Genomic DNA, 23,322 nt, shown 5'->3' on the forward strand with positions numbered 1-23,322 from the left:
TTCTGGCCTCTGGTGTATCTGCATATGCTTCAAGGTGACCTGTTACTGAGGTCTCCTTTTTGGGTTAACCTGGGCCTTTGGCTACAGGTATGAAGAAAGTTCAAGCTCAAATTGGTATAACAAGGACCTATCAGATATGCTAATTTAAAGTTCCAATCTATTACTCCTTTTTTGTACACAGTTGACCTTTGGTATTTCTCACCTGTTGAAATACAATGAAACAACAAAAACTTACCTAAAAATAACATTATAAGGTAGATTTGAAGAAAGAATGAAAATCTGATTGTGATGCTCAGCGGATATGGCAGCGTGAAACTAAACTTCCCTGTTTCATTGAAGAGTGGAATGGCCTGAATCAGAGAGACAGCTGAAAGCAGAAGGCCAAAAAGATTATAGACAAACGCAAAGTGCAAGGTCACCTCTAGAGCTGGAAAAAAACTGAAGCTTCTCAAAGCTGTTCCCTTTTTATGGTAAAATATTTTGATACTTTAGCAACTCTTGGAAATTAGAGAGACTTCATCATAAACTAGTTTTATGTGGCAACTTTCAACACAGCTGCACCCAAGTCATGATACTTTCCTAGTTTCTTGGGGTTGGTGGGCAATACTACGAACCCACCCACAGCAGCAAGATATTAGCCTTGCTGGGTTCAGTGCACTCTGCTGTTTCTCATATAATTAGAAATTAAAGTTGGTACAAATTTCTATTGTAGATACCCCAGCCAGTGAAACAGAAGTTAATGCAAACACACCATTCAGCTCCCCACAAGAGGGTGTGTAGCAAGGCAATCAGAGCCCTCCCAAAGACATTACTTTCATATCGGCCTGTAACACATTTCATGCTCCCCGCCGGCCTCTGAAGGTGGCCACGTTCCTCTTGAGAGCTCTACAGGAAGAGCTGCAGGCTGGAAAGGACTTACACTCCATGGCAGGGATGTTAGATACCATGCAATTGATTATTCTATAGTCCCCAGGGTTAGGGCTAGCAGCCAGTACGCTCCCAGCCCCACTCCCAGGGAACCCCCTGCCACCCCACGCTGCTGCCTCCATGGGGCGGCAGCGGCCCCTGTCTACTGGGGGGCCTAAGCTCCTGTGGACAGAGGCTGCATGGGCATCCCAGAGAGCCGCCTTTATCTGTGGTGAGGTTGGGCTTGTTGTGGACAGAGGTTGCTCCAGGGCAGCCTCTCCCTCCCCCCTGTTTCTGCCTCTGATAGAGGTGGCAGAGCTGGGCGGAGAGGGGAGAAGAGCAGCTTCTAGCCAACAACAGCCGCTATCTAGCTCTGAATCCAGTGCAGAGGAGTGCAATACTGAGACCTCCTACAATAATCCTGCAACTCCCCACCCTCAATTTAGGGTCAGGACCCCCAATCTGAGAAACACTGGCCTTCCTCATGAAATCTGAACAATTAAAAGCTTCCAAAAAGACAGATTTGACAGGGGGAGATTTCACAGTCCGTGACACATTTTTCATGGCCAAGACTTTGGTAGGACCCTAGACAAGATTAAGAGACAATACAGCACATTTGATATAACCAGCTCTCAGTGAACATTTTCAGGCGACTAACAAATTTGCTAAAAATGCAATTGCCATGCAACCAAAACTGTTCAAATTCAGAAAACGATTATGGCTGACTAAGAAATGAGGGGAAAACATAGAAGTCAAAACAAAACAGCCCCCCTGAATGAATTAATCTTGAGTCAGAATAAACTAATTTTTTGTCAGGTGTTTCAATTCTACCACCCAACCAAAATATGAATTATTTACTCAGCTCTACACACCGCAGCATGATCTACAAGGTTGTGTTTTTGAAGCATACCTTCTGCCAATGTTCCTAAAGGGTAGAGAGGAATCCAGATGGTGTATCGGATCCAAGTTAGTAATTTCCATTCTATACCAATGCAGGAAAGCATGTAGAACGGATACCTGGAGTAAAAATTCAGTTTGACAGAGATTACTTAAAAGTTTAACGTTCCACTTCAGTGACAATATCGTGCACAATCACTATATGGTATCATGCAGGTCAACTAGTCATGATAAACAATGTAACTCTTTGATTAGCTACGGTCTTAATGGTAAATAACGATTAAGAATTTTCAAAAATTGTTTCACATGAAGCTGCAAGCAAGCACATCTGTTCTTCCTCTGATAGGTTACAGACCTATTATCCTGGCAACATGGATAGGTTTAACTGCCTGCTTTCTTCAATGAGTATTTCAATTTAGATCCCCAAAAATTAGCAGAATACAAACACTTCAAATTCCAGAATCTATACTTCTCTAGCCAAAGGTTTGATTTTCCTGTGGAGAGTGACATGTACATTGGATTTCCCTACCAAGGGCTAGGGAATGGGCAGAGGAACATAGCTACAAGTTATCCCAGGCATGTGCTCTGGCATCTCACACAGGAATCAGTCCGAGACGCTGCCAGATCCAGGAATCTAGCAAGACAGTTATGCTGTGACAAAGCTAAGCCCCAAGGACTGTTTTACCAGCAGGGACTCTCATGCTAATGCCACAAGGTGTTTTGTTTCTTACTGGCAAAGTCAAAATGATTTGAAAGCGAAGGCTGTTTCTCAGTAGACCTGGCATTCCATGCACATCAAAGGAAAATCATACACACCTGAATATCTCAATAATACTCCAGCAGTAAAATATAAAGAACACCACAGCTTTGCTTTGCATTTCCTCCACATTTCCAAGAACAATAAACAAGACAAAATTTCTTCCCAGTACCTGTTTAACAAAACCCCAACACGTACATGTGAGCACACTGAAAACATATCAACCCAGCACAGTTAGAAGGCAGCAGAGAGCCCCTACCTCTACGAATACACAGCCCAGGGCCAGGGAATATCAGTGGTGCTGGAAGACCAGGGCATGTGCCCCTGGAGCTGAGCTGTGGTCTGGGCAAATGCTTCTTAAACCAACAGCCCTTGTACGCGCTGTGACCAGCTGTATTAAGAGCCAATCCTGCAGCAGAGACAGGTGCTCACACTTTTGTGGCACAATGTGTTTGCCATGGACAGCTGAGCTGGTTCAAGCCCACAAGGTGTCCTGTGTCGTCGCGGTTCCCCCCACCCCCCCCCTTTCTTCTTTGCCCCAAACTCCTTTGCCTTACCACACAACCCAAGAAAGCAACCTAGCAACCCAGGCTCAAAAGCATGGATTTCCACCTATGGGGCATAATGCATCCCTGGGGCAAAGCCAAGTTGATGCCATCCCTCTCCCCCCAAAGCTCCAGAGGGGGGGGTCTGTAACTAGAAAAACGTAAGAAACAACAAAGAGTCTAGTAGCACCTTACAGACTAACAAAACATGGAGATCTACACATTTTGTTAGTCTTTAAAGTGCTGCAAGACTATTTGTTGTTTCTTAAGTCGTCCCCCCCCCCACACACACTTTTTAAAGCAATGTCTAAGACTATCACTATCTAAACCGTAATAACATGGGGGGTGAGGAATCGGTAAATATTACCTGGACTAATGAAGGTACAAACGGTGACCTGACAATTCCTACTAGTGAATTCAGGATCTCCATAAATGCTAGCGTTTGACAGAAATACATCATGTCAGCAATGGTGTGAAATGTATCATAGAAGGAATCTATCGAGAAACAAAAGACCATTTTAAGGCATCTGAATTTGCCCTCCAGGAGAAACCAGTTTAACTACATAGCCCCCAACATAAACCATCTTGCTCAACTATTTTATGTAGGGTTCAACCTTGTACATAAAACCTGTGTGATGGGCATCTGACCAGCACTGGCCCTTTAAGGGTTGAAATCCAGCCCTGGGAGAAGTGGAGCTTACAGCTATGGCAGGAATGAGCCAATTAGGGCCCAGCTGAGGGCAGTATAAATACAGGCTCCTGGAGAGGAGGAAACAAACTCATTCTTGCTCCAGCTGGGGAGCTGGAGGGACCAGGCTTTCAAGGCAGCTAGAGGCTTCTTGATGCAGAGCTGGGAAGCTCTGGCCAGACAAGCTCCCGGGCTGCAGGGCCTGAAGCTATTGAGGCTGCATAGAGGCAGGCAGGGGAGGCAAAGGCAGCAGGTCCACACCCCCTTGCCAATGATGAATGGCCACTTCAGACTGCAGTTTACCCTGAGGTAAGGGACTGGATGAATCTTGGCACTGGGTGGGTCACTGAGGCAAGGTACGAATAGGGGGGGGGTTGGAGGTTTGCCAAGGGGGATGACCCCAGAGCGTGAGCCTTGCAGCAGAGCAGTACCCAGAAGGGAGGATGACACAGTCTGGGAGGGACGTGGGCCCGAACACAGAGGTGGAGGAAAAACAGGTAACAGTGGGGGAGACACCAACCAAAAGGGGGTGCTCCAGAGCTGAAAAGCTAATTCCCAGAGTGACCAGCAGGGGGCGCTGCGGCGGTAAGTCATGCTATGTTATACAGTAGGCTGGCATGCAGAGTAAGAGCCTTAAAAACGTTACCTGACCAAAGTAAAAGTCGTATGCTGAAAGAATCAAAGGGACCACAAGGGCCATCTAGTCTAACCCCAATTCAAGTACAGTTACTGCTATTTCAGTACAGGCAGTCCCCGGGTTACGTACAAGATAGGGATTGTAGGTTTGTTCTTAAGTTAAATTTGTACGTAAGTCGGAACTGGCTCCAGATTCAGCTGCTGCTGAAACTGACCAGTGGCTGACTACAGGAAGCCCGAGGCAGAGTTGCTCTGCCCTGGGCTTCCTGGAATCAGCCACTGATCAGTTTCAACAGCGGCTGAACTTGGACGCCTGGGGCAGAGCAGCTGGGGTGCTGCCGGGTTGGTCCAGTAGCGTCGAGGAGTGGAGCTGCAGGACCAACCCAGCAGCGCCCCAGCTGCTCTACCCCAGGCGTCAGCAAGAAAAGCCTGGTCTGCTGGGTGGGCTGGGGGCGCACTAGCTGCGTGCGCCCCCCCCCCCCCCCCCCCAGCGGACCAGGGAGACACGGGTGGTGGGACCGCCGAGACGCGCCGCGGTCCCGCCCACATCCTCCGCAGCTTTGCTGCGCGTCTCCCTGGTCTGCTGGGGGGACCCCCCCCCCCAGCAGACCAGGGAGATGGGGAGCAAAGCCTCGGAGGACACCGGCAGCGGGACATCCGCGGCACGTCTGGGCTGTCCCGCTGCCCGCATGCTCCGGGGCTTTGCTCTGCGTCTCCCTGGTCTGCTGGGGGGGGGGGGTCCCCCCCCAGCAGACCAGGGAGACGCGGAGCAGCTTTTCTCGCCCCGGAGGACGCGGGCGGCGGGACCGCGGCGCATCTGGGCGTCCCGCCGCTTGCGTCCTCTGGGGCGAGAAAAGCCCCGTTCATAACTCGGATCCGCGTAACTCGGGGACTGCCTGTACATAACATGGAAAAGAGAGAAGGGGGTGCTGTGGATTAACAAAATGGACAATCGAATCTTTTACAAAAATTTCAGCCAATCCATTTTTTTTTTTTTAGTAATACCAACTTTCTAAATATATGGAACATCTGTCTCGAGTGCAAGACGGTGGAGTTGTAGCTGTGTTGGTCCTAGCATATTAGAGATAAGGTACAGGAGGTAACATCTCTTACTGTACTAATTTCTATTGGTGAGAGACGAACTTTCAAGCCACACAGAGCTTGTCTCGCTCACTAACAGAAGGTAGCCCAATAAAACTCACCCCCATAGTCTCAAGTGAGACTATTTCATTCCCTCTTCTCTCCCCACTCCCACCCCCCAAAACACAATTTTTCTAAAAGTAAAACATTTACAGAATACAGCAAATATTACTGATGCCCAGAATTCACAGGGTCTGTGATTACTTACAGGTCCTGGCCATGTTCTAGCAACTGGTTTTGGTGTGCATTTCAATGAGGCATTTACAGTTTCATTTTTCTTAATTTAGATGTAATTGTTTAGCAATTGATGCAAAGGGTAACAGAGGAAGAAATAGCATGGATAAAATAGTGCTTATTACTTGCCTTTTCCTAAGATAAACAGGCGAACTGTCATATTCACAAAAATCCAGGAGAACCCCAAAAACTGCACAAGATTATACATGAACAAATATCCTCTCTTCAGCTGTCTGAAAGCTACAATGTTAAACAATCATGTTAGCAAAAAGCAATTGCACTGCTATTTTCTGCAACCAGCTTTCAGTGGTGAGGTGGGTTAGTGAGTTATCTCTAGATTTCAAAGGCTGGGTTACAAGAGAAAATGAGATTTCACACTATACTGGACAATACGGGGCTCCCAAACAATTTCCCACGAGGGCTTAAGAGAAACTCAGCACTGGAATAAGAGGAGTACAGGCAGTCCCCGGGTTACGTACAAGATAGGGACTGTAGGTTTGTTCTTAAGTTGAATCTGTATGTAAGTCGGAACTGGCGACAGCCGCTGCTGAAACTGATCAGTTTCAAACGGGGCTGAATCTGGATGCCAGTTCTGACTTACATACAGATTCAACTTAAGAAACCCAGGCGTCCAAGTCAGCTGCTGCTGAAACTGATCAGCGGCTGATTCCAGGAAGCCTGGGGCAGAGCAACCCTTGGGCTTCCTGTAGTCAGCCGCTGGTCAGTTTCAGCAGCGGCTGACTTGGGGACGCCTGGGGCAGAGCAGCTGGGGTGCTGCTGGGTTGCTCCAGTAGCATGGCTCCTCCAGGCACTGGCTTTGCTCGGGTGTCCCTGGTCTGCTGGGGGGGGTCCAGCAGCTTTGCTGGACTCCCCCCCCCCCCCCCCCCCCCCTCCCCAGCAGACCAGGGAAACCTGGAGAAGCTTTTCTCGCCCCAGATGACACGGGTGGTGACCCGCCGCCCGTGAGCTCCAGGGCAAGAAAAGCCCCGTTTGTAAGTGCGGATCCGACTAAAGTCGGATCCGCCTAAGTCGGGGACTGCCTGTACTGCACCTCTCACTGCTTGGGCTGGGCTTTCACGTCACCTGCTTGCACTATTGATGACAAAAATGGTGAAATCTCCCATGCAACAGAAGTGTAGTTTACCAAGCTTGTAAGTAGTTACATGCATAATAAAGTACTTTATGCTAGCTTTAGAGAGAACACCCATCTATCACCACTACTGTGATAGCATCAAAAGTACTCAAGCACATGCTTAAAGACATATTTTGCCTGGGGCATGCGTCAGCAAACTATTACCACAATCTTATCCTCCAAATCAACCTTACTAATACCAATACCCAAAGATACAGTTGCTTACTTACGGTCTTTAGGGACTCTGGACTCAATTCTCACTTTGTTAATCCTTTCTTCTTCCTAAAAAATGAGGGATAACGTTTTAAAGGGTGTGAGTGTAGTATTTCTATACAGTAATCAGCAACTAATATTTAGTTAACTGGCTGCAAAGCAAGTGGGGGTTTTACTCTGAGCTAACATCCATTCACTAGTCTACAGGGTTAAATTTTTCATCTAGGAAAAACCATGCAAATTCTTCCTTGTCAGGAAAGAGGGTTACTGTAAAAGCTCATGGCTGTCTAGCCAGCTACATGTCCTCTATTGTATATTTTCATCTAATGAATACATGTTTTTGAGGTGAAGTGTCATTTTCCATGTTAATTCTTGATCATTATCACTCAAAATGGTTTCTTTTCTTGTGAAAGTGTGAAGACCTCCTCTGGCTCTCTTCAGACCATTTACCACACACTGCTTCCCCAGAGTTCTGTTGTAAGATCATCCTGGACTGCTGCATCCTCAAAACAGCCCTTGTGATGTTCTGTATGGCTTACGTGGTCGTTAGGATGTAAGAAATGGCTGTGGGGCAGTATTGGCTGTAGAACTGACACCACTCACACCTGTGCCTGGCTGCCTGTGTCCTTTCCAAGAGGGATTATTATTTCTTTGCTAACCATTCTGGACGCAGTGGAAAGCTTGCGGAATCCATGTGAATTACCACGTAGCTGAATGTTAAAGACAGGGCTGACTGGGTGGCTCAGGAGGCTGCTTCTGGACACTCCATGTACAAATCCTCATTTTAGAAAACCTCGGACTCCTGCTTTTCACACAAGTGAAGCCAGGATGTTTTAGAAAGGGAGTCTCTTGGTCTTTGACCCGAGGAAACAGCACATACATATTCATTAGGAGAACTGCCAAGTTCAGAGCACTTTGATTTGGGGCCAATTCTACTAGCAATATAAGCAAAAAAGCAAGCATGAGCTTGAGACGGTCTTGTTTAATGAGAGCAGAGGACACATTGTGGCTGTGTCTACACTGGCATGAATTTCCGGAAATGCTTAAAACGGAATACTATTCCGTTTTCAGTTTTTCTGGAAAAGGCAGGCTGCTTTTCCGGAAAATCCCTTTTTCCGGAAAAGCGTCTGTGGCCAATGTAGACGCGCTTTTCCGGAAAAGAGCCCCGATCGCCATTTTCGCAATTGGGGCTTTTTTCCGGAAAAGACTACTGGGCTGTCTACACTGGCCCTTTTCCGGAACAGTGTTCCGGAATAAGGACTTATGCCCGAGCGGGAGCAGGATAGTTTTTCCGGAATAGCGGCTGATTTTGTACAGTAGAGCGTCGTTGCTTTTCAAGGGCCAGTGTAGACAGCTCACAGCTTATTCCGGAAAAGTGGCTGATTTTCCGGAATAAGTGGCCCAGTGTAGACACAGCCTGTCTCTGATGGCTGGGCACCTTAAACTTCTGGAGACTTTGGTTTGTAGCTTGAGCCCGCTGCCAACATCAGATATCCTGCAGATTTTAGCTTCTTTAGACTGTGAGGTGTTTGGAGCAAGGGCCATCCATAGGGGTTAAAGACTAAATAAAGTCTAGCACAGTGGTCACCAAGCAGTAGACTGGGATCTACTAGTAGATCTTGGAGCCTCTGACCGGTGATCCTGACTGGGGTTTGGTCAGGAAGCTATCAAGCGCTGGCACTTCAGTCGCTCACCTGCCCCCCGCCTTGAAGCTGCCCCCCTGGGAGCCTCCTGCTTGTTGTGCAGGATATGGGGGAGAAGAGGAGGAAGGGCTGATGTCTGGGTGTCCCTCCTCCCCCCACTTCTGTACCCTATCGCCACACACAGAGAAGGGGATGGAGGGAGTGTGTGTGTGTGTGTGTGTGTGTGTGTGTGTGTGTGTGTGTGTCACTCATCTCCCGACCCAACACATACGTGGAGATTACTGTTACTACTTTTACTGTTTGCAAAGTGGGTTAGTTTTAGTTTTTGACTGGCCTGTGCATTTCATCATTTCTCTCTTACGCTTAAATGTAATTCTTGGAGTAGTGAGTTCTAAGAGTAGTTTAATTTCTGGAGTAGTGAGTTCTGTCGTGGCTGGAGTAATTATTCCCATGGTAACTGCTGCACCTGGAAGTGGCTGGCATGTCGCTGCAGCCCTGAGAGAGGCAGAGTGGTGGTGGTGGGGGGGAGGTGTCTCCACATGCTTCCTTGCCTGCAGACCCCTCTCCTGCAGCTACCAATGATCAGGAATGGGGAACCGTGGCCAGTAGAAGCTGTGGGCTCCGGGCCTGTAGATAAGGGGCAGCACATGGCACCATGGAGCCATCGCTGTACATGCTGCTCTCAGGAGTGGTGCAGGGCCAGGGCAGGAATAAACCTGCCTTAACCCCACTGCCCCACCACCTGGAAGCCATCTTAGTTAAATGGTGCCCAACCAGAGCCTGCTTCCTGAACCCCAGTGGCAGCCTTGAACCTCCTCCTGCACCCAACCTCCTGCCCCTGATGTGAGGCCCCTGCACCCAAACTCCTTCCTAGAGCTTGCACCCTGCAACCTCTCCTGGACCCCAATCCCCTGCCCTGGGCTAAGCCCGGAGCCCCTCCCACACTCCAAACCCCTTGGCCCAAGACCAGAGCCTGCACCCAACCCCCTACCCCAGCCTGGTGAAAGTAAGTGAGGATGGGGAAGGAAGGGGGATGGAGTGCGCAGGGTGAGGCCTCAGGAAGGGGTGGAGCAGGGTCTCAAAGAAAGGGTGGGAACGAAGTGGGACAAGGGAATTTGGGTCGGAAGTAGATCTTACATTGCACTTAAATAAAAAAGATCTTGGGGTTAAAAAGGCTGGAGACCACTGGTCTAGCGTGATGGCACCCTGATCCAGTCTAGGGCCTCTATGCATAACTTACAGATAAGGCGCATTTTAAATGAACTACCTCCCCTCCACTGCCCTGCTCCGCCCCCAGCTTCCGATCTTTATACAGAATCCGTTGCTTATTGTTGAATTTAGATCTTGCAGCCAGCATGCTGGACAGAACTCCAACCAAATATAAATGATAAAGTTAAACAACAAATGGTCTGGTAGCACTTTATAGACTAACAAAACATGTAGATGGGATCATGAGCTTTTGTGGGCACAGCCCACTTCTTCAGATGACTGGAGAGAAGAAGTGGGCTGTGCCCACAAAAGCTCATGATACCATCTACATGTTCTGTTAGTCTGCACAGGATAAACTTAAACAACAAATGGTCTGGTAGCACTTTATAGACTAACTTGGCTACCCCATGAAGCTTCCAAATATAAATGTTAACTCGATGACAAGAGTCCATGCAAAATAAAGTAGCTACTTTTATTTCTTAGGACATGCACTCTTAGCTGCTTATTTACACTGCACTGAAAACACGTGGAATGCTGACCTTTGCTTTGAGTTCCATTTCAGCATCCGACTCATCTAGCCAGCGATCAAAATCAGGAGTTAGGAACAACGGGCGCTTCTCCTGTTTGGTGAGTCTTTCCCACCAGTTGCTTTCTTTTTTCTGCACTGTGATGTTCAATTGCCTTTGAGTCACTTTGTACACCAACTGTGAAACACACAACAGGCAGACAGACACGCAAGCATGTTTCATTAGAACAGGGGCCCTCATAACAAGAATGTTTTGGATTAAATCAGGGCTGGTGAAAAGTTCTGTATTGACAACTCTGGCGAGCACTGGTATTACAGTGGAGGGTAAGGCCAAGAACTTTTACTACTTTTCCTGCAAAGCTTCACTTTGATATTGACGGGTTAGCAATTGCCCTGGCATTCAGCCATTTATCCTTCCAGAAAGGAGTCAAATTCTGCATTTCAAGGGAACAGACTCCTCTCCACTCAGCGAGAGGGGAAGGGAAGTTCTATCTACCCCAAGGAAGGAAGGCAGAATTCCTGGCTCCCAGATTTACTGCAGCTAATCCTAGTGGGCAAATCAAGAGCCAGGAAAGTTATGGGCCAAGTCTTGCTACTGTTATTCCCCACTGGGAGTGAAGATCAGTTTTGCAGGATGCCCTGTGACTAAAAGGACAGGCAGAGCTTTGATCCTTCCTGAGACTTCATCTTCCCAGTCTCTCTCCTGTTATGAAACGGTGTTTTGCAGTAAGAGTTGTAACATGTTCCGCTTGGAATTTTGAGTACAAGCAATGAGAGCACAAGTCAAGATTTATAGCAAGGTCACAAAACACGTGACCTTGCTATAAATGACGTCATTGACTTATTTCAGAGGCCGCACTTCACAGAGGCTGTCAGAACAGATGATATTTCCCCCAATCTGGAACGCTTCATTCAGAAAAATTGCTAGTCTCTATTTTACGGCTCCAGTAAATTCTTTTCAAGCTGCTACTCACTTATTTCTGTTTTTCATTTAAAGCTGAGATCCTGTGAACCCATATTTAGTCACACAGTCGGAGATTTGAGTAAAGGTTGCAGAATCAGGCTCAAAGATGAGATATTGAACATGTATGGCAGGGGTGGGGATTGCCTGGATCCAGCCTGCAAGGCTCAGGGCTCCCCCCAGCATTGGAGAGCCTGCACTGGCACTCCAGACACCCTGCTGGCCCACCTCGGGGTGGTAGCACACAATCTACTAGCCTGGGCTCCCCCAGGATCCGGTGTATGAGGGGAACGTGGGGAGTGTCTTTCTTCTCAGTCAGGGGCCACGTCAATGAGTGTTTGTTCTGGTTTTTTGCTTCACAGCCCCCCCCGACTGACCTTTCTGCGGGTCAGCAGCCCTCCAGCCCAAAAGAGGTCCCCCACCTCTGGTGTACGGCATTAGAACTTTTAATGACAGGAAAATCATCTGCTACAGCATTAGGAAGCAAAGCAACAACCTTACATAGCCTCCTAGGAGACTTAAAGCATAGCTGAAAAGTAACAGAGGGGTGGCTGTGTTAGTCTGAATCTGCAAGAACGAGAAGTCCTGTGGCACCTTATAGACTAACAGATTTATTGGAGCATAAGCTTTTGTGGGCAAAGACCCACTTGCATCTGACGAACTGGGTCTTTGCCCGTGAAAGCTTATGCTCCAATAAATCTGTTAGTCTATAAGGTGCCACAGGACTCTTCGTTGTTCTTAAAGCACAGCTGTTTCCCTTTGGGAATTTTTAAGCCACTTAACAGTAACACTTTTCTTCTGTAAAGCACAGAGGGAAAAAAAATACATACTTGAGGCTTGACTGGTTCTAGAAATGCAAGCTGAAATTCATATATATTGTCCCCCTTGGCACCGTGACCCTGGGCTAAAAGAAAAGGAACAACAATCAGTGTAAAGATCTAATGAGTCTTCCTTTGCAACTCTATCTGCAACTGAGTGATTTACAAAATGCCCTCTCTTGCCCAATGCGGTGCCTGGTCACGCTAGTTAATAATGGAAATGAAACAACAGTGTTGCAGTTTCTTAGAATTTCATTTGCTTTTAAAGAAGTGACATTTAAAAATGTGCTGGGTGCCTTATAGGAGGGTTGACATTCTCTGGAATAGCACTGGAAAAGGACTTTTCTGTGAGACCGGCATGGATGAGGCTGGGGGGGAGGGCGAGTTCTACCCAATGGGAACTATTGCAGCAAAGGATCAGCTGCCTAAGTTGAGATGCAAAGAGGGAATCCCTGCACAGAAAGCAAATATGCACCAGAATTCATCAGTCTCCTTACAAAGCCAGGTCCTTCCCCATGAAAGCCCACAAGCTCATCTAAAGTCCTATTTTAAAGGGCAGCATTGTAAAATAATCCTGTTCACATAAAGCTCAATACAGTTTAAGTCAACACATTGCTCTTGTACCATATGCGTCAGGAATACAAGATGGAATAAAAACTCAGGGATTCAATATGAAAGATCCACAGTAGATTCCTAATGAAGAAAAAAAAGGCAACAGCATGTTCCTAGTACTAACCTAACAAATAAAACTGCAAACTGGGTCCTTTATGTTGAACTGCTCAGTCCAAAAAAAAAGCCACTGCACACCCTTTACAAAGTAATTAATTTACCTTTCAAATTGAATTGTAGTTCCTGATCCAAAACCTGATAGTATTTGCACACAAGGTCTTTGTGATAGCATGCTTTCAATGGGAAGTTTCAGGAAAGACATACCGAAAATTAGCTGATCTATTTAAAGGCAGTGCATTTTAAAAAAAATATACGTGACCTGCTACCAGGACTTATGATCGTAAAACAACTACCCTAGTTAATCCGAGAACATTTATCTGAAACCCCAAACCACTAGCTCCAGTTGTATTGTGTTATGGTTTGGCCCAGAAGCTCTGGATGAGGGCAGGGGTCCTGGACTAGGGATGTAATAGTGTAGTTGATTAACTGATAAGAAAAAGCTCATAGGTTAATGCTCTAGACTACACGCATTTTCCCCTCCCAAGTAAATTTTTTAGGTCCAGGACCTACCCCTGCTGCAGCTCTGCATTTAAAGTGTATTAAGAGCCAGGTGGGCAGGCAGCCTGGCTCAGTTCTGGCTCATGCCAAGTCCGGGAGCTCAGGACCTCTCCCCACCCCACTCCGGACAGGGGCTGCTGCTGTTGTATCAGAGGCAGCAGCGCAGGGCAACAGGCAGCAGGTCTGTTAGGGGAGCTGTTTTTTTTACACTGGCTCCCCTTGCAGACCAGCTCCCATCTGGCACCCCACATTGCTGCCTCTAATAGAGAGGCAGCAGCGCGTGGAGTAGCAGGGGGCTCCGTGGGAGTGGGGCTGGAGTGCACTGGCTGCCGGCCCCACCCCCACGGATGATAGAATAGTTGAGTAACCAATACACATTCATGAGGTTAACTGACTATTCAATTAACAAGGCCAAGGGCCTAATCATTTTCACCAAGACATCAGAAAACGGCGGTAGCGATCACATGCCACTCCTATACTCTGTCCAGGTGGCTGGCGTGTCTCTGCACGGCTAAGAGTCCACCCTGCACACACGGGCTAGGTATGATATTCACTTCAAAACAAAATAAGCCACTTACCTTTGAAATACAGCACATTGTCCACAATGGAGATCTCGGGGCTCTGGGGAAAGAGGGGTTGTTTGAGGCAGCAGGTGCATGCCATTCCAAACACACAATTTTAACACCAGGATTGTGGCAATGGAGTTGGGCTCAGAAAGTGACCCGGGGGAAAAAAATGGAAGCTTCAAGCAGCAAGGCCTGCAGGTTACCGTTACCCCGGCAGTGCTCCAGCCTTTTGCTTGGGGTGGGAGAACTGTACAGTCAGGGAGGGATTTCCCTGGGCTGCATGCCCCTGCATGGGACAGGCCCAGTGGTCCCTGTAAGCTGAACACTTGGGCGGCCGCCTGAGAGAGTCCAATGCCACCCCGCTGGTGAGCAGAGGCCCGCCTGTGTGTCCACGGGTGGTGCACAAACGCACGGGCCTCAGCGCATTCAACAACATTTATTCCGCACGTGGACGGGGGAAACAAATGAGCGGGAAGGATGCACAAGAGCATGCCGCGGGCTGGCATGGGGGGAGCTCCCGGGGGGGCAGGGCCGGGTGCATGGCACGGGGGGGCGCTGGGCCTGCAGCGGGCGGGGCCCGGCGGTACCTGCACGTCGCTGAGCTCCACGCGCAGGAAGAGCTCCTCGTGCCGCTGCGCCCAGCGCACGTGCGGGGTCAGGCTCGGGCGCTGCATGGCGGGGCCGGGCCGGGCTCGGGGGCTCCGCGCGGCGCTTGCAAGGCCGGGCTCGCCCGGGACGCGGGGCGGAGCGAGCGCCCGGGGCGCCGCGCATGCGCGTGGTCACTCGCGCCTCCCGCCCGTCTGCGGGAGCTGGGGGGGGCTTGGTGCGACCTCCGCCACCGTGCGTGGTGCAGCTCGGTCGGGCAATGCACAGAGTGGGGGGGGGGGGGTGGGTAGGTAGGTGGGTGGGGCAATGCACAGCGCGGGGGGGGTAGGTAGGTGGGGGGGGCAATGCACAGCGCGGGGGGGGTAGGTAGGTGGGGGGGGCAATGCACAGCGCGGGGGGGGTAGGTAGGTGGGGCAATGCACAGCGCGGGGGGGGGTAGGTAGGTGGGTGGGGCAATGCACAGCGCGGGGGGGGGTAGGTAGGTGGGTGGGGCAATGCACAGCGCGGGGGGGGTGGGTAGGTGGGTGGGGCAATGCACAGCGCGGGGGGGGGGTAGGTGGGTGGGGCAATGCACAGCGCGGGGGGGGTAGGTAGGTAGGTGGGGCAATGCACAGCGCGGGGGGGGTAGGTAGGTAGGTGGGGCAATGCACAGCGCGGGGGGGGGGTAGGTGGGTGGGGCAATGCACAGCGCGGGGGGGTAGGTAGGTGGGGCAATGCACAGCGCGGGGGGGTAGGTAGGTGGGGCAATGCACAGTGCGGGAGGGGGGTAGGTGGGTGGGGCAATGCACAGCGCGGGGGGGGAAGGTAGGTGGGGCAATGCACAGCGCGGGGGGGTGGGTAGGTAGGTGGGGCAATGCACAGCGCGGGGGGGTGGGTAGGTAGGTGGGGCAATGCGGGGGGGTGGGTAGGTAGGTAGATGGGGCAATGCACAGCGCGGGGGGGGTGGGTAGGTAGGTAGGTGGGGCAATGCACAGCGCGGGGGGGGTGGGTAGGTAGGTGGGGCAATGCACAGAGCGGGGGGGGTGGGGCAATGCACAGAGCGGGGGGGTGGGTAGGTAGGTAGGTGGGGCAATGCACAGAGCGGGGGGGTGGGTAGGTAGGTAGGTGGGGCAATGCACAGAGCGGGGGGGGTGGGTAGGTAGGTAGGTGGGGCAATGCACAGCGCGGGGGGGGTGGGTAGGTAGGTAGGTGGGGCAATGCACAGAGCGGGGGGGTGGGTAGGTAGGTAGGTGGGGCAATGCACAGAGCGGGGGGGGTGGGTAGGTAGGTAGGTGGGGCAATGCACAGCGCGGGGTGGGGAGGGTAATGCACAGTGCAGGGTGGGGTGGGTAGGTAGGTAGGTGGGGCAATGCACCAGCGCAGGGTGGGTAGGGTAATGCACAGTGTAGGGTGGGGTGGGTAGGTTGGGCAATACCCACAGTCCTGCTACACCATGTGCTGATGCATCCCCCATGCATGGTGTGGCTGGGCTATGAGTAGCACCTGTGCATGGAGTAGGTAGATTCGGCAACGCATCAGTGCACAGCGCAGCTCAGCCATGGGTACTCTACTGCTTGGTGCAGTGAGACTAGGCAATGCTGCTCTGTGGCTTGGTGCAGCCAGGTGTCACCTGTGCAGCCAGTCTAGGGATTGTGGCATGGGTGCTTGGCCCAGCAGGGCTATGGACAGCACTGTGTTTGGTGCAGCAGGGAAAAGGGGTTGTGCCATGTCTGGTGTGTTTTTGGCACCGATACCTCAGGAAGAGGCTACTTGAATTGATGAGATTTTATGGCTGGTCTGGCTCTGGAGTTGCTGAGACCACTTGTGCTGGGTGTCTGTCCAGAGGGGTAAGCTGTAGGACAGCCATGTTTCCTAAAATAAAAAAGATGGTTATGGCTTAAGGGAGCTACACCCCAACATGCGGGGCTAGGGCTGACCTCTCAGGCAGCTGATGCTGACTCTTGCCCCAAGCTCCATGCCTTGTGTGTCAGCCATATAGATCACTTCTGTAGTGATCTGCCATGGTGAATGAAGTAGATTGTGCAGAGCCTAACTGAGTAGTCTGCATCCTCTGTGGCACAGAGATCTTAAGGCAGGGGTGGGCAAGACAGCCTCTGCAGTCCGGATCTGGCCCTCCAAGCAGGTGGATCCAGACCACAGTCACCTGATTGGCCTGGGGGCGGGAGGAGCATGCAAAGACTCCTCCCTCTGTGGCACCTAGAGGGAACTGCCAGCTGGTGATTCTTTCTAGGGGAGGGGGAGAACGGGGAGGCAAGACTTCATGCACTCACCCGTCCCCATGCCAATCCGGTCCCCGTCCATGGGTGGGGGAACACGAGACGTCTCCTGGCCGCTCCCTTTCTGGGCAGCCTGGGGCTACTTCAGAAATTTATGCAATTCCTGCAAGAGCACAAACACCAAGTACTCTTAAGTTCCAGACAGTGCTGTGGACCATAGCTCATGGATTGATCTGTCCTTCCTAGCTGAAGAAAGCCATCCACTGTTAGTTGAGGTGATCTGTGTTCCCCATGGACATAGAGTGTCCACTGGCCTTAAGACAGCTGAGGCTATCATCCTTGGATGCTGACTGGGGATGATAAAATGCGTATATATAGGTAAACATAACCGCTGAAAAATTCAGTGGTTACACATTTAAGTGTGGGGCCAAGCAACTCTGCTCTGGGGAGACAGTTTGAAAACTCCCACCTCCCTCTCCAGCGTGGGGGTGGGGAGGCAGGCAGCTTCACAGGAGCCAGTGCATATGGGGGGCTGGCTTGAATCAGAGGCAGCAGCATGTGGGGACCGTGTGTAACCATGCACGTTAACCATGCATGAGTTCACTGGATACACGGGTACACGTTCACATCCCTAATACTGATGACTACTTAGCTATAGATCATTGGAAAGATTGTCCGGGCAACAAGGACCCTCAGATTTCCTTGATCCTGGTTAGTTAGGTCTTAGGCCTGGGTCTAGTAATTTCCTAAGAGTGCATGTGGATACAATTTCCAGGCTGACTTTTTGCTAGCTATGTCAGAGGCGCATGCACTGCACTTATCTGTAGGGCCGTACCAAATTCATGGCCATGAAAAATGAGTCAGACTATGAAATATGGTTTCCCCCGGTGATATCTGGTCTTTTGTAAGTTTTTACCCTATACTGTGCACATATTGTGGGGGGACTAGTGTTTCTCTAATTGTTGGTCTGGAACCAAAAGGGAGACCAAGGGGTGATTTTAGGGGGGTTGCAGTATTGCCACCCTTGCTTCTGCACTGCCTTCAGAGCTGAGTGGTGGCTGTTGGCTGGGTGCCCAGCTCTGAAGACTGAACTCTGCCAGCAGCAGTGCAGAAATAAGGGAGACAGTACTGTAACCCCCTAAAATAACCTGACTCCTGTGCTGCTGCCTTGAGAACTGGACAACTGGAGAGTGGTGGTTGAGGACTGAGGACCCAGCTCTGCAGGCAGCAGCACAGATGCAAATGTGGCAATGCCATACCACATCATCCTTACTTCTGTGCTATTACTTCAGAAGTGGGCTTCTGGCCAGCAGCTGTTGCTTTCCAGGCACCCATATATGAAGGCAGCGCCACCACCTGCAGCAGTTTAGAAGTAAGGGAAGCAGTACCATAAACCCCTCTGCAATAACCTTGCAACCCCACACAACTCCTTTCTGAGTCGGAATTCCTACAATTCTGACACCATAAAATTGCAGATTAAAATAGCTGAAATCATGACATTTACTACAGGCAGTCCCCGGGTTACATGGATCCGACTTACATCAGATCCCTACTTACAAACGGGGTGAGACAACCCCTCACTAGCTGCTTCCCCCCAGCAGACCAGGGAGACGCGAAGCTAGCGCCCCCCCCCCCCCAGCAGACCAGGGAGACGCGGAGCGGCTTTTCTCAGCAGACACCTCAGCTTGAGAATAAAGGCCTGAGGGAAGTGAGGTGTGGGAGAATAAAACTGAGCTCTGGAGAAATGTTTGGCTAGAGTTTCCCCTACAATATGTACCAGTTCCAACTTACATACAAATTCAACTTAAGAACAAACCTACAGTCCCTATCTTGTACGTAACCCGGGGACTGCCTGTATTTGTAAACTCCAGGGTCTGTGAAATTGATCAAAATAGACTGTGAATTTGGTAGGACCCTGACTATGATGCGCACCAGCATGCTGCCTCTTCAGACAAGTGAACATACATCCAAGATAGAAATGTGCAGTTGTCCAGATTGAATTAACACACTATGATCTTTGCCAGCTATTGTGTATTGCCTCAGAGCAACCTTCATGGGTCAGCTTTGCCTGACCACTTTCAGCTGCTGACAGCCAAACGTGACTTGTGATGCTTTGGGAGACAGTAGAATAAGTACAGGTTACTGGCTAGTTTGTGCAGAGTTTTCTTTGCTCTGGATCTAAATTACACAAATGCACTCAAACTTATGGACATGTTTTCTTCTTCTTAAACCCTTGTACTCCGAGTGGAGCGTAGGTCATCTACAACTCTCCTCCACTTCACTCTGTCTTGAGACAAAACTTCCAGCTGATTCCAGAAGTACCCCAATTGTTGTCCTTCAATCTCAGTAGATCATCTCCACATTGTCCGAGGTCTTCCTCTTTTGCATTTTTGTATGAGCACCTTGTAAATGTGTGTGTTGCTAATTATAATTATCAGCATTCAGGAGCTGCACTAAGGTATTTTGACTCTTCTTTTTAATATTTGCCATGGTTATTAATATGGGCACTGCTATTGCATAGTGTATTTCTTAATGCTGATTGTAAAGCCTTTTGAAGGTTCAAAACTCTGCCTGTACGAATATGTAGCACCATAAATGAGTGGAGTGTGACTTTGGACATATCGGAGTGATCGAGGTAAAAGGTGGTGTGGTCAGGGCAGAAGCTGAGGTGGAGTAAGTTGAATAAGAGGGTGGAGGAAGAAAAGCACATACAATCAAGAGATCTATGGTTGGCTGCTGGTTTGTCAGCTCTTCTATCAGCTGCCCCTGACTTCAAAGTATTTCTTTCTGCCAAAGTCTGTAGCGCACTATAAGGACTGTGAGTTCTTACAAAAATCTTACTTTGTTATTTTTGCTAGAGGAGAGGAAAATATATATAAATAATCATTCAGCATTTGCCCAAACAGGGAGCCTGACAAACGCATCTGGTATTCACACCCTACAAGTTATTGTAACCCTCTTAGTGCAAGGAGTGGTGTTTGAGGTTACGTTTTGGAAACTTGTAACTTGCCAAACAGTAGCATCATGGTAAAATGCATACAGCAACATTGTATGTAAAGAAGCTTCAGGCGGAAGCCGAGTTAGTCTGTACAGGATAAACATAAAAAACAACAAATGGTCTGGTAGCACTTCATAGATTAACAAAACATGTACATGGTATGATGAGCTTTCGTGGGCACAGCCCACTTCTTCAGATGACTGGAGTTTTGAATATGCGGAGTCATGACTGAAATGTGTTTCCCAGATGAGTCTGTGGAGTGGCTAAACCAGTTTCTCAAAGACAAAGGGCAAACTGATGTCCCAGCCACGTGTTCATAAAACTAATGGGCTGTCACCTATCATATAGATTTGTTTGGCAAAAAATGATGGCATAGACAGAGAAGTTAGCTTTTTATTTTATGAGAATAAATTTTATATTTGAATTTCTCTTGGGCCATTTCTAGATCTATCCATTATTAGGGATGTTAAATTTAGATTAATCAACTAATTGAATTGTCGATGGAAAAATCGACTACTCGATTAGTCGACAAGGGTGCCTCTGCCTGAAATGTAGCAAGAGCCCCGCCGACTCTTGCTACATGTCACAGGTGGAAGCACCCACCAGTTCTCTGCTGTGCCCCTGCCTGCCCCACAGAGACGGTGCTGGGGGGGGGAACGAGCTTTTAATCCGGTTCCCCCAGCACCGGCTCCTGCTCTCCCCCTTTCTCCCCCTGAGGCAGCAAGGAGGAGGAAGTGACTAGTGAAATCACTAGTTGACTATCCGATAAGCATATGCTTATTGGATAGTTGACTAGTCGTTTCTATCCCTATCCATTACACAAGTGAAGGCTCCAATCCTGCATTGAGATGTATACAGGTGTATATTTGTGCCTGGCTAGAGCCCCATTGACATGATGTGGATCCTTACTGGTGGGTGGGGTATACTCAGGGCCATCCCTAGTGGGCGGGGGCAACCCCGTTTCCTCTCCTGCCTCCATTGCATTCCTTGCCCAAAGCCCCTTCCCTCGAACAGTGTGATCTGGGGGGCTTGGTGTAGCGTGGCCCCCACTCACCACGGCAGCAGGAACCAGAGAGAACTGGCAGCCTGCCCATCTTCCAGCCTTCCATGTTCCCCTTCACCATGATGAAGTGGAGCACCCTGGGGGTGTTTTGCTTGCCACTGCTGCAGTGAAGCAGAGTGCAGCGGCTGGAAGATGGGTAGTGGGGTGGAGTGGGCCGCCAGGTCGCTCCAGCTACTGCCATGAGGTGAGGGGCAGAGGGCAACCCCTTCTGAGCCCTATGCCACGCCCCCAAGGAATCTCCTAGACTGCCCTGGACCCTGTCCATAGGACACTTGAAGTGGCCACCACAAGGGCCTCCAAAGCTGGAGGCCTGGGGCAGCTGCCCTGAACCATTCTATGGATGTGGCAGCTATGGGTGCACCAGCACAGACTTGCGAGACTGTGACCTAATGAGCTGCAGAACATTTTAATTCTGGGATGTCCTAAAAGTGCATTATTTGATGGGCAGTGACAGCTAGAGTAGATCTGGGGGTTCCAGAGTCTGCTTAAGAGCTGTTTGCTGGATGACAGTGAGTGCCCTGTGTCCTCCCAAGCTCATCTTTTTATACCAAAAGCTCTTTCTTTGGCAGAATTTCTGGAAAACCCTGTTTGACTAACTGCTCCAGCTGGGCTGCTTTTTGTTTACAAGTTCCAGAGTACTACACCCCTTCCCTAATGCCCATGTTCGTAGTTGCTGGAGTGGTGGTGGCAGTAACCCTCCCACAGGGGCTACCTCGCAATCCGACAGCAACGGATAGGTTCCCCCCCAAAATACTGTAATGCAGGGGTGGTCAGTAGGTGGGCTGCAGGTCAAAGCTGGACCCTGTAAGAACAGCAACACTGGGTCAGACCAAAGGTCCATCTAGCCCAGTATCCTGTCTTCTGACAGTGGCCAATCCCAGGTGCCCCAAAGGGAATGAACAGAACAGGTCATCATCAAGTAATCTCCTTGCCCATTCTCATAGAATACTAGAACTGGAAGGGACCTCGAGAGAGCATCAAGTCCAGTCCCCTGCCCTCACCATGGTGCAGGACCAAGCAACCTAGATCATCCCTGATGGATGATATTCTGACTAACAGTCATTACTGGACCTATCCTCCGTGAATTTATTTAGTTCTTTTTTGAACCCTGTTAGAGTCTTGGCCTTCACAGCATCCTCTGGCAAAGAGTTCTGGAGACTGACTGTGTGTTATGAGGAGAAATACGTCCCTTTGCTCCTTTTAAGCCTGTTGCCTATTCATTTAATTTGGTGACCCTTAGTTCTTGTGCTATGAGAAGGCATAAATAGCACTTCCTTGTTTACTTTCTCCACACCAGTCATGATTTTATAGCCCTTCTATCACACCCCCTTTAGTCATCTTTTTTTCCCTGCTGAAGAGTCCCAGTCTTTTATTAATCTTTCTGTCTATTTATTTATTGAGGGGAGACATCCACATCTGCATGCAGTATTCAAATGGTGGGTGTACCATGGGCTTAGATCCAGGTGATGGGGTATTTTCTACCCTTGCCGTAATGATTCCCAGCTTTGTTTGCTTGTTACACTGAGGCTTCCCCTACAGTGGCTGTTTCGAGAGAAGTCTCCACAGTGACTCCAACCTCTCTGTCCTGAGGGGTGATTTAGCTAATGTAGACCCAGCCACTGGAGAGGGACAGTGGAGATTGTCTGTCTTAATGGTCATGACTACCCCTTAGTATTTCCCCTGCCAGCTGGACCTGAATTATGCTTGGACCAAGAAATGGGGACCCTGACAGGCTGTCCGGGGGGGGGGGGGGTCCCTGACAGGCTGTCCCTGGAGAGGGGGGGGTCCCTGACAGGCTGTCCCTGGGGAGGGGGGGTCCCTCACAGGCTGTCCCCGGGAAGGGGGGGTCCCTGACAGGCTGTCCCTGGGGAGGGGGGGTCCCTGACAGGCTGTCCCCGGGGAGGGGGGGTCCCTGAGAAGTTGGCCCCGGGGTGGGGGGGTTTCCTGACAGGCTGTCCCGGGGGGGGTCCCACTGCCTGCCCAGGCTCCCTGGCCCCCCGCCGCCGCCCAGGGGCCGGGCCCAGCCCGCGGGGGCGGCGGGCGCGCTGCCGGCAGCGCCTCCTCCCTCCCTGCCGGGGGCAGTGTCCCGGCTCGGCCGCGCGGGCGGCTCTCGGGGCCGGGCTGCGGCTCCTGGCGCAGGGACTCAAGGAAACGGAAGCGGCGGCTGCGATCGCTGCTCCCGCCCGGGCCCGCCGCCGGGAGCGCCGCGCGGTGAGTACGGGCCGCCCCGCCTCTCACCGCGGCCACGGGCCGGGACCCCCCCGCTTCCTTCCCACGGGCCGGGACCCCCCCGGGGCCCCACGGGCCGGGACCCCCCCCGCTTCCCTCCCACGGGCCGGGA

General features: G+C 50.4%; 2 protein-coding genes across 4 annotated transcripts in view; one reads left to right on the plus strand and one right to left on the minus strand.

Annotated features, from left to right (window-relative positions):
* Positions 1–14,863, minus strand: part of HACD3 (3-hydroxyacyl-CoA dehydratase 3) — an 18,788-nt gene extending 3,925 nt beyond the window's left edge. The window contains exons 1-10 of one of the 3 annotated variants that reach the window (XM_075896892.1): positions 14,686–14,856; positions 14,111–14,153; positions 12,318–12,391; positions 10,540–10,704; positions 7,166–7,217; positions 5,933–6,043; positions 3,473–3,600; positions 2,620–2,732; positions 1,817–1,923; positions 236–367 (exon numbers count right to left, since the gene is read on the minus strand). In XM_075896892.1, the coding sequence (XP_075753007.1) occupies positions 236–367; positions 1,817–1,923; positions 2,620–2,732; positions 3,473–3,600; positions 5,933–6,043; positions 7,166–7,217; positions 10,540–10,704; positions 12,318–12,391; positions 14,111–14,153; positions 14,686–14,772 (1,012 nt within the window). In that variant the 5' untranslated portion in view covers positions 14,773–14,856. Of the gene's footprint in view, positions 1–235; positions 368–1,816; positions 1,924–2,619; positions 2,733–3,472; positions 3,601–5,932; positions 6,044–7,165; positions 7,218–10,539; positions 10,705–12,317; positions 12,392–14,110; positions 14,154–14,685 lie in introns of all 3 variants that reach the window. The other 2 variants (XM_075896890.1, XM_075896891.1) reach the window with 2 other exon arrangements.
* Positions 14,864–23,121: 8,258 nt separating this feature from the next.
* The window catches only part of DPP8 (dipeptidyl peptidase 8), a 41,997-nt gene continuing 41,796 nt past the window's right edge, over positions 23,122–23,322 (plus strand). Inside the window, exon 1 of the mRNA XM_075896894.1 lies at positions 23,122–23,192. The gene's annotated coding sequence lies outside the window, so the exon portion shown is untranslated. The remainder of the gene's footprint in view (positions 23,193–23,322) is intronic.

Source organism: Pelodiscus sinensis, chromosome 14 (genome assembly GCF_049634645.1).
Source record: "Pelodiscus sinensis isolate JC-2024 chromosome 14, ASM4963464v1, whole genome shotgun sequence".
Taxonomy (NCBI): Eukaryota; Metazoa; Chordata; order Testudines; family Trionychidae; genus Pelodiscus; species Pelodiscus sinensis.